We start from the raw sequence: 15,477 nt of genomic DNA, 5'->3' as shown, positions 1-15,477 counted from the left end.
GAGAGGCAGAGGCAGAGGCAGAGGGAGAAGCAGGCTCCCCGCGGAGCAGGGAGCCCGATGTGGGACTCGATCCCAAGACCGTGGGATCATGACCTGAACTGAAGGCAGACGCTTAACCGACTGAGCCACCCAGGCGTCCCTTTGGTTGACTTTCATGTGGACAGATTTCGCCTGCAGATTTGATAGCTTCCTAAGGCAAAAAACTAGAAGTGGAGCTCAGCCATTAAGAAAAGGGCAGGTGTGTTAATTCATTTATTAACGACATAACGAACCCTCTTGTTTCTCCCCTTTCTTTAGGTTGAAGTGAAAAGTAAAAGATACATTAGGAACTAATTTTAAAGGTAGTGGTTTTCTACTAGTAAATTCATTGACTGATTGACCACTTCTAAATTTGGGGGGTATTCTAACAGTCTTTGTTAAAAAGCAATCAATGGATTTAAATAACTCCTACCTCATGGTTTTTGATCATGGGTACCGTTCTATATTTGTAACCTTGGGTCCGATTTAAAGGCAGTTACTTGATTTTATCAGTCTTCTTCTTCCTTTTTTATCCCTCTTAGGTTGTGATTTATAATATTAAGTTAGTCTCTTAGCTGGGCATGTTGTCAGTTGTTATGCAGTTAAAGGTTCCTAATACAGGAATCAAGTATGTTTATTTTATGGACAACTTATTTTCAATTCACTCTCTAATACTCTCTTTGATTTGTTTGATTCTGAGTTTGGTTCTTGAGCAGCTATTGTTAAGTCAGGTCAGGAGGCCTGTGAAACCCTTGAAAATTTGTGGGAAAATTTTGTATTTATTTGTACTTATTCCCTTTGGGAGATAGTATATCTCAGCAGTTTTCTCATCTTACCATTCTCCCCCCTTTTTTTCCCCAAACCAGTTCTTTGGTCATGAATAGCTTATAAAGTAGGTGGATTTGGAAACTCTGCGATCCCCTGTGGACCTTCATACACCCCTGTAACTAGGAAGCAGCGTCTGTCAGCATCTTGAATATCCACTACATTTGGACAAAAGTTTTTTTCACTCAAACAAATCTTGTCTCCCCCTGCCTCTGCGAACACACTTGTACATTTTTGCAAACGTGCTCATGCAGTCTTTATTTATTTTTAAGGGAAGAATTACCCATGAAGTCACTTGGTATAATGTGGGTAAAAATGGATTTTCAGTTTTTGCATAAAAATGAATCAAAGCAAAAATAATTCTGTTTAAATTACTGATCTATATAGAGAAAATTGTTGAAAGAAGAACAAATTTAAGAACGTTGGCGTCTTCCAAATAGGACAGTTATTTATGGTTTGCAAAAAATAAAAATAAAATATAAACCATAATGATTTTTTGTCTCAGCGGAGTCTGCCCAAAGAAAATGAAGCTCCCCTTTCAAAAATGCAGGTTGTGGGGCATTTTCAGGAAGGCACACAAGGGGGCGCTGTCAGAACTTGTCAATCAAGGGACATGACACTAAATTTTCACTTTGTAACTTTGCTTTTACTAATGGTTTTGGAAATTACTGATTAAGAAATGTGGGCATGTTTGGGTGGAGAGAGAATGAGAAACTTTTATTAGCATACCCACTGTTGTAACAATCGCTTATTTTATTCTAGAAATTAAAAGCATCTTGAACAGGATCTCAGTTAGCAAATAAATGTTTTGACCTTGAAAGTCTTGAGAGTTTCTGTCCTCAGTGTCTCTTCTCACAGAAATCTACAATAGCTGAAATATGTCTGTTTCTTTGGAACTGACAAATGAGCAAGGATTATTCCCAAATTAAATCGAAAATATAATGCCTTTTATTATCCCTCAAAGAACTTTAAAAGAATCGCTACCAATTTTGAGGGAGGGGTGGAGGGCAGGAAGGGATATACCCAAGCAGAATTTTATCTGTACAAAAATCACATTTAAATCAATATATGAATACATATGTTTTTTCACAAATAAAAATGAGTTTTGGGCATACATTCTATTTTAAACCTCGGCATTTACTCAATGCAGTGAATATCTTTCCATACCAATAAATATAGATCTGCATCAATAGGTAATTATTGGGTAGCAAGACAACAGGCACAATTGGAGAAGCAATTCAGCAGCAGTGAAACATAGCTCTTCAAGGTAACCTTTTTTTTACCCACCTCTCCCACTTCAGGCTGCAATTTCAACTTGTGGTTATCTATTTGGGATTTGGTATCAATAAAATAGTCTCAGTTCCCTCCCCTCTCTTGTCCTGTAACATAGGCGTTATTTGTGGAGGACAGATATTCCGCCAGGCCTCTGAGGCTCTGCACAGTGTATGACGTGGGACTGCAGGCCATCCAGGCCTTCTAAGACAGGAGGCCTGCAGGCTGTGTCCGCAGCCCTTCCCACGGCAGGAATCCCAATCCCAATCCCAACTCAGTGGGTCTTTCTTCCCAGACTCCAACTACTTAGAGATGATGTATCTTTGTGTGTCTATCTCCCAGTCGAGTTCAGGGCCTGGCATGGAATAGGTGCTTTTAGACATGTTTAATGAAAGCAACAAATGTCCTCAGTGATTACGTTCCTGACCTGTGAAAATGTATACAAGGTGTGATTCGTCTGTCTAGCTAATCACCCCACTGGCATGTCAGCCACTTCCAAAGACACGACTTCCGCTTCAACTCGGAAGCTAGCTCAGTGCAAGCCGCAGCAGCTTTCTAGAACCTGAGGCAGAGAACTGGGGAGGCTTTCCGGGGACAGACAGGAGGAAAGACAGGTCAGTTCTCCAAGCTGGCCTGGAGTGCAGGAAGAGGCCATGAGAAGCAGCACACCACGGTGGTTGAGAGACTGGGCTCTGAGCCAAACCATGTGGCTTTGGATCCTGACTCTCTTTCACAGTACTTCCTAGCCGTGTGGCTCTGGGTACGTCACCTAACCTCTCTGTAACTGAACTTCGTGCTCTGTTAAAATGGGGATGATAACATGCATCCTGTAGGGTCTTAGCAGGATACAGTGAGGTAACCCGTACACAGTGCATCCTGCTGGCCCGTGGCGAGGGCAGGGCCCTTGTAATGAGACAATGCTCATGATCACATGGGCCAGGGAAGATGGAAGCTGACAGACTCGCTTCTTGAATTTTTATCATGGATCACAAAGTAACAATTCTGAAAGGAGAAGATCAAAGATAGTAACAGATGGTAGAAGATTCTAGTATAGAAAACACTCTGTGGGGCAGCATTTTTTTCAGAGGAATTAAAGATGCGGCCCTTGACACAAATAGTCATTTTGTGATCGGGAAGGCTCATTCTGACTTGCCTCCAGCTTGGAAGTCTCTGTCCTGTGCCCGCGAGTCATACTGGTATTTCTAATATGGTCTATTTTTTTTTTTTTTTCTTTAAGTAGCGTGGAGCCCAACATGGGGCTCAACAGGGCTCAAACTCACAGCCCTGAGATGGAGACTTGTGGGATCAAGAGTTGGACACTTAACTGACTGAGCCCCCCAGGCACCCCTCTAATAGCCTATCACTGATGCCTGATTTTATCTGGCTCAGTCGAGGGGAGGACAGTATTCCTTTTGCTTTGTTGCATGCAGGGAGGTCCCCTGAAGGGGGTGGGGATCCATGTACGTTTTTGATTAACTTTCACCTCACACATTCATGTCTCATACTGCTGAAGCCCAGCTTTGCACCTTGGTCAAACCATTGTTTAGAACGGGAAGTACCTGGAGATACTGTCATGTGACTCTAAGCTATCCATCCTGTGGGCTGGCTGTGCGCCGGAAGCAACGCCAGGACGGTCATCAATGGTGTCCAGTCCAGACTCTCTGGAAAGGTTCATGATGTGGTTCTGGTAGTACATGTGGATGCTCTCCCGAGTGGGAACGTTGCCCTGTGGAGGGGAGACATTGCCACAGTCCTTACTTGCCCGTGCAGCCACCTGGCATTTCTCCATACTGAGAACTCTCAGTCGGCATGCCCACCTTGCGCAAAGATGAAAACAAAGCTAGTCAAGGTGGGGATTGACGGTAACTCATTGCATTAATGGCACCCAATATCACTGGGTAAGGCTCCCAAGAAATCCCTTCTTGGTTATGGGTGAAAATAGTCAAAAGACACAAACTTCCAGGTATAAAATACGTAAGTCCCGGGGATGTCACGGACAGCATGGTGACTGTATGGCATGTGACCAGAACTTAGTAGTTCCCATCACAAGAAAAAAAATTGGAACAATGTGTGGTGATGGATGTTAAGTCGACTAGCTGTGACCATTTTGCAATATATACAAATATGGAATCCTTATATTGTACATCTGAAACTAATAGGTTACAGATCAATTGTATCACAATAAAAATAAGATAAAAACTTTAAAAATCAAATCCTTTCTTATATGTAGATGATTTGGCTAAGTGATAGTAACTTTTTCAGAAACAAACTATCAGTTTTAAATACTATCTATAAACTGTATATGACTATGTTTTATTGTTCTGCATACATCTTAATTTTTCTTCTGAGAAGTTTCAGATCAAACTTTCCAGACTAAACAACATAATCCATCAAGAGACAGCAGAGTCTGTGCACCTGCAAACTGGTGAGGGGAAGGAACAGAATGAATAAGCTGGCCACTGTCTCAGGACTCGTGTGTGCGTGTGTGCGCATACAGCGTCTGGTTATTTTAATTCTGTGCATGGAACAGATTTAAATATACAGGAAAACAGAGGGGCTATGTAAAGACTGTCCGAAAGACAGACTATAGATTTTGTGTTATCCTATTTGGAGCTCTGGACATTGACTTTTAAAATCTTTAGAATGTGGGAAGAAGAAAAAGAATTGTACCAACAGTGTTACCTTTTTAATTTCTCTGGTCAGCATGCATCTTTCAATTCTCAGAACTGTAGATATATCAATATGCTCCCTTGAAATGGAGTTAAGCCAAGTTGTGAAACTATCCACTGTTGCCAGAAACAGAACCCAGGTGAATTTCAAAATATTAAATATCCTCTTGATGATATTATCTAGGAAGAAGAAAAGTGACAAGATTTCAAAGGAGCAAAATGCCGTCAGCCGTTTTGCTGTTTTGTGTAGCACGGTGATATCTTAACAAAGGCAGACCTGGTTTCAGACCTGCATACCTAATACGGAGTGACGCCGTGACACTCAGCATGATGGGGGGCGTGGAGGAGGACAGGCAGTATAGGAAGCTCTGGGTGGGTCTTTCTACACATGCACTGCAAGCATCAAAACCAAACTGGGATGGAATTTTTATCCTGTGGTCAAAACATCAGTCAGAATAGGTCCATATACAGATATTAGGTTTGATAAAGAGGAGAGATCGAAACAGTCTATCTGTCTAGGAAACCAGATCCTTTCATGCTTTTTCTATAAATTTCTTCTTTTCTTAAGTCATGATTATTTTTTGGAAACAATTCTATTGATTCAGTAAGACTTTTGATGCTTGGCACTGCAGCTGCGTTTCAGTTAAATCACCTGCCAGCTATTGTGTAAAGAGCTCAGTACGTATACAAGGAGCACGCTGGTACGACTGAGTTATCGTCATCATTCCTATTTCATCTACTGAGCTGTGCCAACTACAGAATTCTGCACATGGGATCGCTCCTGTCCAGACCAACAGACACTGTGAGATTCCTGATGTTCTTGGGTTGTCTTCCCTAGCAGCAGCTGTGATGTGGGGAGCCCGGCTAAGCTACCAAGCATGATAGGCTCTGCTCAGACTGCCACCGTGTCTGGGACATCGTCTGGGTGCAGACGCGTGCCTCTCTCGTGCCCTCAGGGAATCCTCAAGAGCTCCCTGCTCATCCTTAAGTTTGGAGGAGGTTCCACACTTGTGACCTAACTTATTTTAGGTCAGAATCAAAATAAAAGAGGAAAGATGGCATCTTAACTGTCTGTCTTACCCCTCCATTCCCGTAAGCCAATGGTTTCTCAACTGGTACATACGGAATGCTTCAAGCCACCAAATTTTGACCCATGTGAATTTTTTAATTTGGTATTTGAAAAATTTTGTCTTATTAGCAATGTCAAACACTGACTGCAGTAAAACGAATACTTAGTGAACATCACAATGAATTAAAAACTGCCTTAGTGTTTATTAACGAAACCCTAAAACACCACCACCACTACCAGCACCAAGAAAAACAACTGGTATCCCTCAACCTTCCCGCAACCAAAACACCACAGTCTGACTCCGAATTTAATTTTGTAATAAGGGGAAAGAAGTTATTTGTGAATTGGGTTGCCTAGGAGGAAGGCAGAATCCCTTGCAGGGAAAGGTTTGCTCTTTTCCAAAGGAGAAGCATCGAAGGGAAGTTTATCTATGGACGGTGTGGCCTCAGGACAGAGTCCAGGTGGGCAAGGTAGAGACAAAGAAGAGTTGAACAGTTCTACCTACTGAAGGAACAGGAATCTTGGAGCTGCCAGCTGGTACCTGGGGAAGAAAGTGGGAATGATCTAATGAGCCAGGCCCCAGAGGCACCAGCTGGGGAGAGACCCACTGAGGCAGGAATGGTGATCACGGACTTTCCCGTAGAAGCTGTTGCCTACCTCTGCCGTCACTGCCCTCCACCCGCGCTATCCCCCAAAGCCTCTGTAAAATGCCATCACACCTAACACTGGTCCGTGAGGCGTACTTTAGGAAGGAAATGAGAGTATCGTCTGTTGAGCAAAGAAGCCCAGGAAGGGGCCAGCTGCTACATGAAGCTGAAGGGAGGGAGGTCCTGCAGATTCCACAGAAGAGCCATTCTGAGCCAGAGGCGGCCAGGGGCACCTATATCGCTCTTGCCCCTCCCCCCGCAACCCGTTTTGGGTTTAATCTGAGCAAGGTGCTATTTCCCTCAGTGCTTTAGGTGGACTCTCCAGCTCCGTTGTGTAGACATCAAAAGAAAGTCTGAGCTTGAAGGACTTGGCAGTTACACCTATTAATAAACTTTAGTAGCATCTCACATTTTGGACAATTTATTTTTTTTCTCATATTCACAGTGAGGTGGTGATGATACATATGATTATTTCACAGTTTTGCGGAGCACAGTCCTGATGGCAAGACTAAAATTGCCATCTTGGAGACACGAATAACACACACTTTCTTAACTTGAGTGATCACAAACTAACATGAGAAATTGCATTTTTAATTTTTATTTATTTCTTAGCCAGAGAGGCAGTAAGGCAGAGTGATGAAGGGCACACACTCTGGATTTAGACTTTTTTGGGTTTAAATCCCAATTCTACCCCTTAGTGGTTGTGTAGACTTGGAAAATTTACCTAATCTTTCTCTGCCTCAGTTTCTTATCTGTTCGATAAGGGCGAGGGTTTTTGAGGTAAACAGTGAAGATGCCTAAAGCTCTTGGAGAAGTGCCCGGCAGCGATGTGTGATCTAAAGTGCTGCTATTATTGTATGTAGCTCTGCAGCAATAATAGAACATCTGTTTCCACATATGTGTGAGTCAAATACTCTGGAAATGGGGGTTCAAGTTTAAGAATTGTGCCAAAGACGTGTTAGACAGCCTTGGGGAAGTCTCATTTGGGGCCAGCAGATGGCATCCTTGGAAGTGTCTGTGTCCACACTAACAGCGCCTGAAAATCTGGCCTGCTGAGAAATAATGTACATAGGAGTTCCAACCCTGTGACATGGAGGAAATGGCATGTTTATGGAATTAGAGAGGCATTTGAGTTCATTTCATTTGGAAGCTTTTTTTTTTTCCTTCATGGAAAAATCTTCCTCCCAGTCACATGTTAGGTGAAGCCCAAACGACACTATGACTGAGCTAGGAGTTAGAAAACATGGATTCGGTCCCTGACTCTGTCGCTTAGTAGCTGTAGAGTCCTGAGCAAACTCACTGGGAATTGGTGCTCCCTTCAGTCAAGTGAGGACTTTGGCCTAAGCTTCTAGAGAACCTCTCATTTCCCCCACTGTACTTACCTCTCATTTAACTCCTTCTTTCTCTGTCCTTTAAAATTAATTGCCAATATTTTTTGTGCTTTTATTTTGGTGGCTTCCACGGGACATTTATAATTTGCTCCCCCAAATCCCCTTTCACGGGTATTTGGGTAAGATAATTTGCAAACTGACTCTAATCCAACATTTAATCCAACAGAGTAAGCGTCAGATCTACTTTAAGGATTCACTTGGAAATTTCACTAGAGATGAGATTTCAAGGGACACTGATTATTTAGTCAAAGTCCAGAAACAGTATTTGACGAATTATCTTTAGGCAGCCTTCCATGACATACCTTCTGGGAAAGCAACATTTTCAAATTTCCCCCAGCTCATATTTGTCTTTGTGTGGTTACCTGGTCCATCAGATTTCTTTTTGACTGGTTCCTCCTCTCGGTCTTCCCACTCCACAGGACCTGCCGAGTGTGTTCAATAAACATGAGTTAGATCCTTTTAGGGTAAATTAAATGTCAACACTACTCTTCTGGACTAAAAGGAATTCTGTAATTAAATCTATTCTGCCTAATTTAAGAGTTCACGGGGAAAAGTTGTAAGAATTCATGGCTCTCAGATTCTCTTTACTCCGGAGTAAGAATCACGTTTAACTGGGGATAAGTGAATTATGATGCACAGGCTAAATCTTGCCAGCTTCCTATTGTTAAATGGCCTATGAGTTCAACACAGCTTTTATATTTTTGATAGTTGAAAAAAATCTTAAAAAGAGCAATATTTTGGGCATGTGAAAACGATATGAAATTCAGATTTTAATGAACAGAGCCACACCCATTTGTTTACACATTGTGGCTACTTTCCCCCAATCCTGGCAGACACGAGTTGCCACAGAGATTTATGGCCTGCCAAACTTAAACATTTACTATCTGGCCCATTACAGAAAGAGTGTGTTGACTCCTGATACATAACATGACATTTTAATTTTGAATACCTTGAGGTGATGTTACATATTTTAGTGTGTCACCCCATAGAATAACATTATATAGGGCTCCATTTTATGTTTTAGCCTCTTATTTCAGGCTAAGGATGTCAGATCTAGCAAATGGAAATATGGGACACCCAGTTAAATTTGAATTTATGAAAAAAAATTAATCTTTTTAGTTTAAGTCCCATACAGTATGTCCACATTATACTTAGCCTAAAAAATTATTTGTTGTTTATCTAAAAATTCAACTGTTACTATATCTGGTAGTACTAAGACCATTCATGAACTGACTTCAATTAACCTTTCCAAATGTATTTTCTACCATGCTGTTTTCCATCACATCTCGTCTTTACCAACTAAGCTGACCTGCTCTTTACTTTTCATACACAGCTTTTCTTTCTTTTGCCAGAATGATGTCAGGCCCTATTAAAACAGTTTTTCATGAAGCACCTCATTCCTTTATACTCTTAGCTGTAAGTCCTCCTTTCTCCTGGCCCCACGCTCAAAGGATCAAATGAGTTACGGCCTAGAAACACTTATAATGGCTCCGGGCACTTCAGGAGGGCAGAATAGACGTGCTTCATCTGTCTGGTAGTAATCTGGAAGGGACAAGCCCTTCTACCAAAGAAGAAGGGGCTAGATAAATACTAAAGGAATAAATAAACATCTATTTTCGTCCTAACACCTTTTAATTATTGCTGTCTCTGATCTGAAGGTAAGCATCTGCACATGGACTCATCTTCATGAAACAGAGTAATGAGATATTTACAAGATGACTAAAAACACATTTTTAGAGCTCATCAGAAAATTTTGTAAGAACAAATGTCTGAGGATAGTAAATATAAGTTGGGGGGAAATAAAGGGGATGGTGAGGGGGAACTTGCAACACTGAATATTAAAACTAACTCGATAGCCACTGAACTCAAAAATAGATGACACTGGCCCAGAGCTAGACAGTAGGATAGTGGACCAGAGTCCAGAGTCCAGAAACAGGCCAAAGAATAAATGGGAGCTGAATACTGACAAAAGTAGCATTTAAATTCACTAGAAAAAGGGAGAATAATTTAATAAACAGGGATAGCATAATTGCCTATCTATGTAAAAGTAAACAAACTAGATCTCTACTTCACAGAATAATAAAAATTCAAAATATAAATAAAATTGGGAGGAAATAAAGGAAAATAATATCTGGGGGAAAGACTTTCTTAAGCAACAAGGAAACCCTGAAACTGCAAAAAGAATCGAGACCTCTTTGACATCAGAAAAAATTAAAAATTGTTTAGATAACATAGATCAAAACTAAATCAAAAGATAAACACTGCATGGGTAAAAAATACTTGTAACACATGAGAAAAGGATAATATCCATAATATATAAATATTCCCTAAATCAATAAGGACAAACAACCCAATAGGATGATATTATGGAAAATGATAAAAATGTTTAAATCTCAGATTTGGAAGTACAGAATACCATGAAAATATGAAATAAAAAATGCTCAGTCTCATTAGTTAGGAAAATTCAGATGAAAATAAAAGCCATCTGTCATCCCTTTGAAAGACAAACAATAAAAAAAAAAATAATAACATTCTGTAGGATAAGGCTACAGGGAAATGGATACTCCTGTACCTTATACCTAGGAGTGTGAATTTCTAAAACCTTTTGGGAAAATATATATTAAAGTAAAGAAAATCACATCCCCTTATTCAGAAATCCCACTTTTGATAATCTATTCTGTGGAAAGTCTGTGTTCTTCCTGACTTTTCGCTTTGCATTTAAATACACACACATATGTATGTATGACTGTATGCATTTCTGTGTGAGGCTATCTATGATAGCATTATTCATTGTGGAAGCAAACTTAATGTCCATTAGTGATGGGATAGTTGAATAAATTATGCATATCCATATTGTAGATGTTTTTGCAGCCATTAAAAAAGGATGATATAGTTTTATAAATACTTAATTGGAGAAATGTTCATGACACATTGCTAATGAACATACCAGAGTGATCTGTATAGCATGAACTCATTTTTGAAAATAAACAAAGGAAATGGTGCCTGCACACATTTACATACCCACATGAGTAAGGAGTGGAAATGAACACCACACATGGTGAGGACTTGGCACCTGCGGGGATGGGTTTCCACAGCAGATTATCACATCTACCTCTTGACTGTTTGACTTGTTACATTGGCTGTGTCTTCATTTTGTCTTTTGAACCAATAAAGTAAAATAAAATTAAAGCTACCAGGAGGCAGCAGGGAGCCGAATGGTCAAAGAGGAGAGAGAGTTTGTAGCTGGAATTCCATTAGTAATTATGCTTCCTTTTCTTTGATTTTTGAAGACATTTTTAATTTCACACAAAAAATCTATGTCTATTTTCTTTGTAAAGAATCAAAATATAACAGATAAGCCTAAAGTTCCCTAAAATCAACCACCTAATCTCAGTCTCTCCACAGAAGAGTCTCCTCTCCTACTCCTCTCCCAGAAGTAACCACTGTTATTAATTGCTAAGTATTCTTCCTGATCTTTCTCTTGCATTTATACACTATTATATGCGTCCATTAAAAATGCAAAATCCTGTCTTGAGGAACATTGTTGGCTTCCACGGTTTCGTAAATGGTTTTAAAATGTGCATGCCATTTGAAACATAATACTTTTCATTTAACAATATGTCAAGTTCAAAGTACCATCGATCCTTGAACAACACAGGTTTGAACTGTGCAGTTCCACTTATACTCTGGTAATTTTTTTATAAATACAATGCAGTTCTGCAAATATATTTTGTCTTTCTTATGATTTTCTTGATAGCCTTTTTTTCTCTAGCTTACTTCATTGTTAGAATACAGTATATAATACACATAACATACAAAATATGTATTAATCAACTATGTTATTGGTAAGGCTTCTGGTCATTAGCAGCCTATTAGTAGTTAAATTTTTGGGGAACCAAAAGTTATACAAGGTTGACTGTGTGGGGGTCAGTGCCCCAACCCCGACATTGTTCAACTGTAATCCATCTCATTTTTTAAACTACTGAATAGAATTATAAGTTTTTGTTTGTATTCGTAGTCATGGGTCTTGTGCACATGTGCAAATATTGCTTCAAGTTAAGCCACACATCTAGAAGTGGGACTGATCTGTAGTAGGATATGTACATTCAATATTTTTTTTTAATTTTTATTTTTTTAAGATTTTTAAAATTTTTATTTATTTGTCAGAGAGAGAGAGAGAGAGAGCACAAGCAGGGGGAGCAGCAGAGGGAGAGGGAGAAGCGGATTCCCCACTGAGCAGGGAGCCCAACATGGGGTTCAATCCCAGGACCCTGGGATCATAACCTGAGCAGAAGGTAGACGCTTACCAACTGAGCCACCCAGGTGCCCCAACAATTTTTTAGATTTCCACACATTGCTCTTCAAAGTTGATGCACTACTTTACTACACCATTTATAGCGTTGTATGGGTTATAACTCAAACAAACACTTATCTTCCCACTAGCTCCGAACAGTGATATTAACAAATGTTTGGGCTTTTGCCAATCTGATAGGTAAAAAAACAAACAAACAAGGAAAACAGTATGTCAAACTATTGTTGTGTTTCTTGCATTTGTAGTGAAGCTGAGCTTCTTTTGGCTATTTCTGTTTCCCGATCTATGGATTATTTTTCATATCTATTCATCTATTAGGTTGAATTTTTCTTTTACTACTCTTTAGGAGTTCTTAGTATATCCAGAATACTAATCTTTAGTCTGATATACATAATGAAAATATTTTTTCTGAGTGCCCCACTTTCACTTTCTTTTGGTGTATAGTTGTAGCTTAGAATTTTCCCTGTCTTCAGAAATGTGTTCCTATTGTATGTTTTCACCAAAGGTAATGTTGGAGATGCCATTGGTAGTTACATTCCATTTTTGGCTCCTGATACTGCTTAAGTGTGTTTTTCCTTTTCTTCTTAATCAGATTTCCAAAAGTTTATCCATCCTACTAGTTTTTTCTAAGAACAGCTTTTCACTTAATGATAGATCTTGTATTTTTTTTTTCTGTGACTTAACATCTGTTTAAAAAATGAATTTTTTCCTTCTACTTTCTTAGGATTTATCTTGCTCCTCTCCCTCTTCTCATTTTATAAAATGTATCTTAACTTAAATTCATGTTTTTACTTATTCCAGGGGTCAGACATGAGCAATGATGGACAAGTAGAACTCTGTGCACGCCTTAGAATATGAGAATGATGTTCCTCCAAAGCTTCTGTCCTTTGTAGCTCCCTGTTGTAGCTCAGGGCCACAGAAACAGAGCGCTGGTGGGACCCTGCATTCACACAACACTTACCCTCCCCAGATCCTTTTCTCCTTCTTTTCTGTTCTTCTCTTGCAGACCTTTTTTTCTCTTTGCGTCTCTGTCGGAGTGCTGTTTTAGGGTCAGTGATCCAGGCTTGATAAACAAACTGAAGGGGGAAAGTTCAATTATTTTCTGGCCTTTTAATAATTTGAATGAAAAGAAAAGGGACCAACACCAAGCTTCCTGACTTTGGAAATATATTATATACATATATATATATATATATGTATTTTTTTTTCTCCCAGCACAAACTAAATCTCCTGCTCCCATCTCCCTCAGTATCCTGAGTTGACCTGTGCTATTTCCATTATCATGAAATAAAATATGAAAACAGACATTGGAGGAATAGATTTCATTTGGTATCACAATCATGAGATACTTTGGGTAACCACCATTCCTCCCAAGTCCCCATGTACCACTACCACTTGTGAGAGTTACTGATTCTTTCGTATCACACACAATAGGAATAAGCTGGGCGCCTTGCTAAGTGTCACTGGAGTAGTTTTCTTCCCTTGCAAATAAACTTTGAATCAAAAACAAGACATCATTTATGCATTTATTTTGGTAAAATAGTTTTGCACATTTGATACTCTCCTTTGTGAAAAACAGCTATGACCAACAACTTGAGAAAGGGTTTTATAGATTGATTGGTATTTGGAGAGGAAAAAACAATGTGATATTAAGGTTAAGGAGTTATTCCAGAATGTTATGGAAGGAATACTGTGGTGCTTTTGGTTGTCTTTTGTCATTTTTATTCAAGACCTGAAAATGGTTACATTAATATAATAAGACCGATAACCACCATAGAGCAACTTTCAACAGCCCGCCCACCAACAGTCTCCCAAGTCATGCAGAAGGAACCAAAAGAAAACCTCGATCCACAAAGTCAGCCATCTGTAATCATGAAGCCAAGCAGGCATGCTCCTCATGCACCCACAAACACACCTGGGTCTCAGGGAAGCTGGGTTTTCTATTACGATAATAAAGTTAAAGGAATGCTTTGTGGGGACGCTTTGTAAACCCAGACACTTTCACTGTATTCTGTGTTATTTTCAGATTTCTGAAATCTTTGAAAAACACAGGGTAAGCAAACCACTGGCATGGTGATGTCAGGTAAAGTAAAGAGGGATCCAACTTTTCAATGTATGGAAATGTAAAGGTCATAGGTGACTAAGGAAGAACATTTCTTTTTTCACTAGTAGAAATCTGAATCTATGGGCAATTAACACGAATGGAACATCAGTACTATTTCCGAAAAATAAACCCAGGAGGCAAAAATAATCCTATTTTATGCCAAAAATGTCTTTTGAAAAATGAAAAGATTAACTGACTCTGGAAGAAGGACCAAATGAAGGAATTCATGGTAGATGTGTACTAAACATGTTAATTGGGAACCCCATCAAGAATATCTTTGCTATGTACGTAAATTCCCTTGCTTATTAAACCTGCCACTCACCAAAAAGAATAGCTTTGAGGTTTATTTAGTACCTTAATAAGCAAAGTTGCTTCAGCAAAATATTGATTCTTTTACAAAAATCTGAACTGCTAAATGCAAGAAATTTTCAGGTTTAAGAGCAACATACGATGACAATTCCTTTAAAGAAAAGGTTATGACAATATTGCTTTTAGATAATGCCAGAATCCCCAAAATAGAAAATAAAAAAGTAACTCAGGATTTGTGAATGTATTAGGTGTGTAAGTTGGAGGAATTCTTTTGTTCTGGAGGAAAATGGGGAGGGAGGGTGAGAAGGAGAGAGAGAAGGGGCATTTAGGACAGAATTGTAGAACTCTTGAAGAAGGGTGAGTGCCATTATTAAAAGGAAATTCCTGGTTCTAGCTATGATCCCTAAATGATTAAGCTCATCAGTGCTTTCTCACTGAGATGAGAATTCACATAATTCATACAAGGGGAAACAAGAGAGGGGGAGACAATCTTATGAGGAGTCCCTATTTGTAGGTAAATTATCTTACTATTGATGTTTAGAACGACAAACCCTGTATAGTGCCAGGAATATTTGATAAAGGGTCAGTCTAACTGTTTTAGGAAATGATGATAACAAAGTATGAGGAAAGATCCCAATTCTTACTGAGTCAAGAAATAAAAGTTTCTTATGGGAACTTCTCAGTTATCACATTGTAGCTATAACCACCACCCAAGTTCATGGGACACGCATACCACTAACCAAGTAGAAGAAAATACATGAAAATGTCCATAAATGACCTTTGGTTTCTTCAAACTGCCACTACTAGTCTGTATTCTTAAGAGAAGATAGCTTATCTTAAATGTTTATTTATTTATTTATT

General features: G+C 39.3%; 1 protein-coding gene across 1 annotated transcript in view; it reads right to left on the bottom strand.

The window, feature by feature from the left end:
- The window catches only part of PIEZO2 (piezo type mechanosensitive ion channel component 2), a 330,637-nt gene that overhangs the window by 15,962 nt on the left and 299,198 nt on the right, over window positions 1–15,477 (bottom strand). Inside the window, exons 29-32 of the mRNA XM_081802552.1 lie at window positions 13,165–13,279; window positions 8,254–8,313; window positions 4,798–4,964; window positions 3,675–3,841 (exon numbers count right to left, since the gene is read on the bottom strand). Of these exons, the coding sequence (XP_081658678.1) occupies window positions 3,675–3,841; window positions 4,798–4,964; window positions 8,254–8,313; window positions 13,165–13,279 (509 nt within the window). The remainder of the gene's footprint in view (window positions 1–3,674; window positions 3,842–4,797; window positions 4,965–8,253; window positions 8,314–13,164; window positions 13,280–15,477) is intronic.

Source organism: Leptonychotes weddellii, chromosome 13 (assembly GCF_054177405.1).
Source record: "Leptonychotes weddellii isolate Sample4059 chromosome 13, ASM5417740v2, whole genome shotgun sequence".
Classification (NCBI taxonomy): domain Eukaryota; kingdom Metazoa; phylum Chordata; class Mammalia; order Carnivora; family Phocidae; genus Leptonychotes; species Leptonychotes weddellii.
The sequence above is the reverse complement of the archived record's forward strand: the minus strand, read 5'-3'. Positions and strand labels throughout refer to the sequence as shown.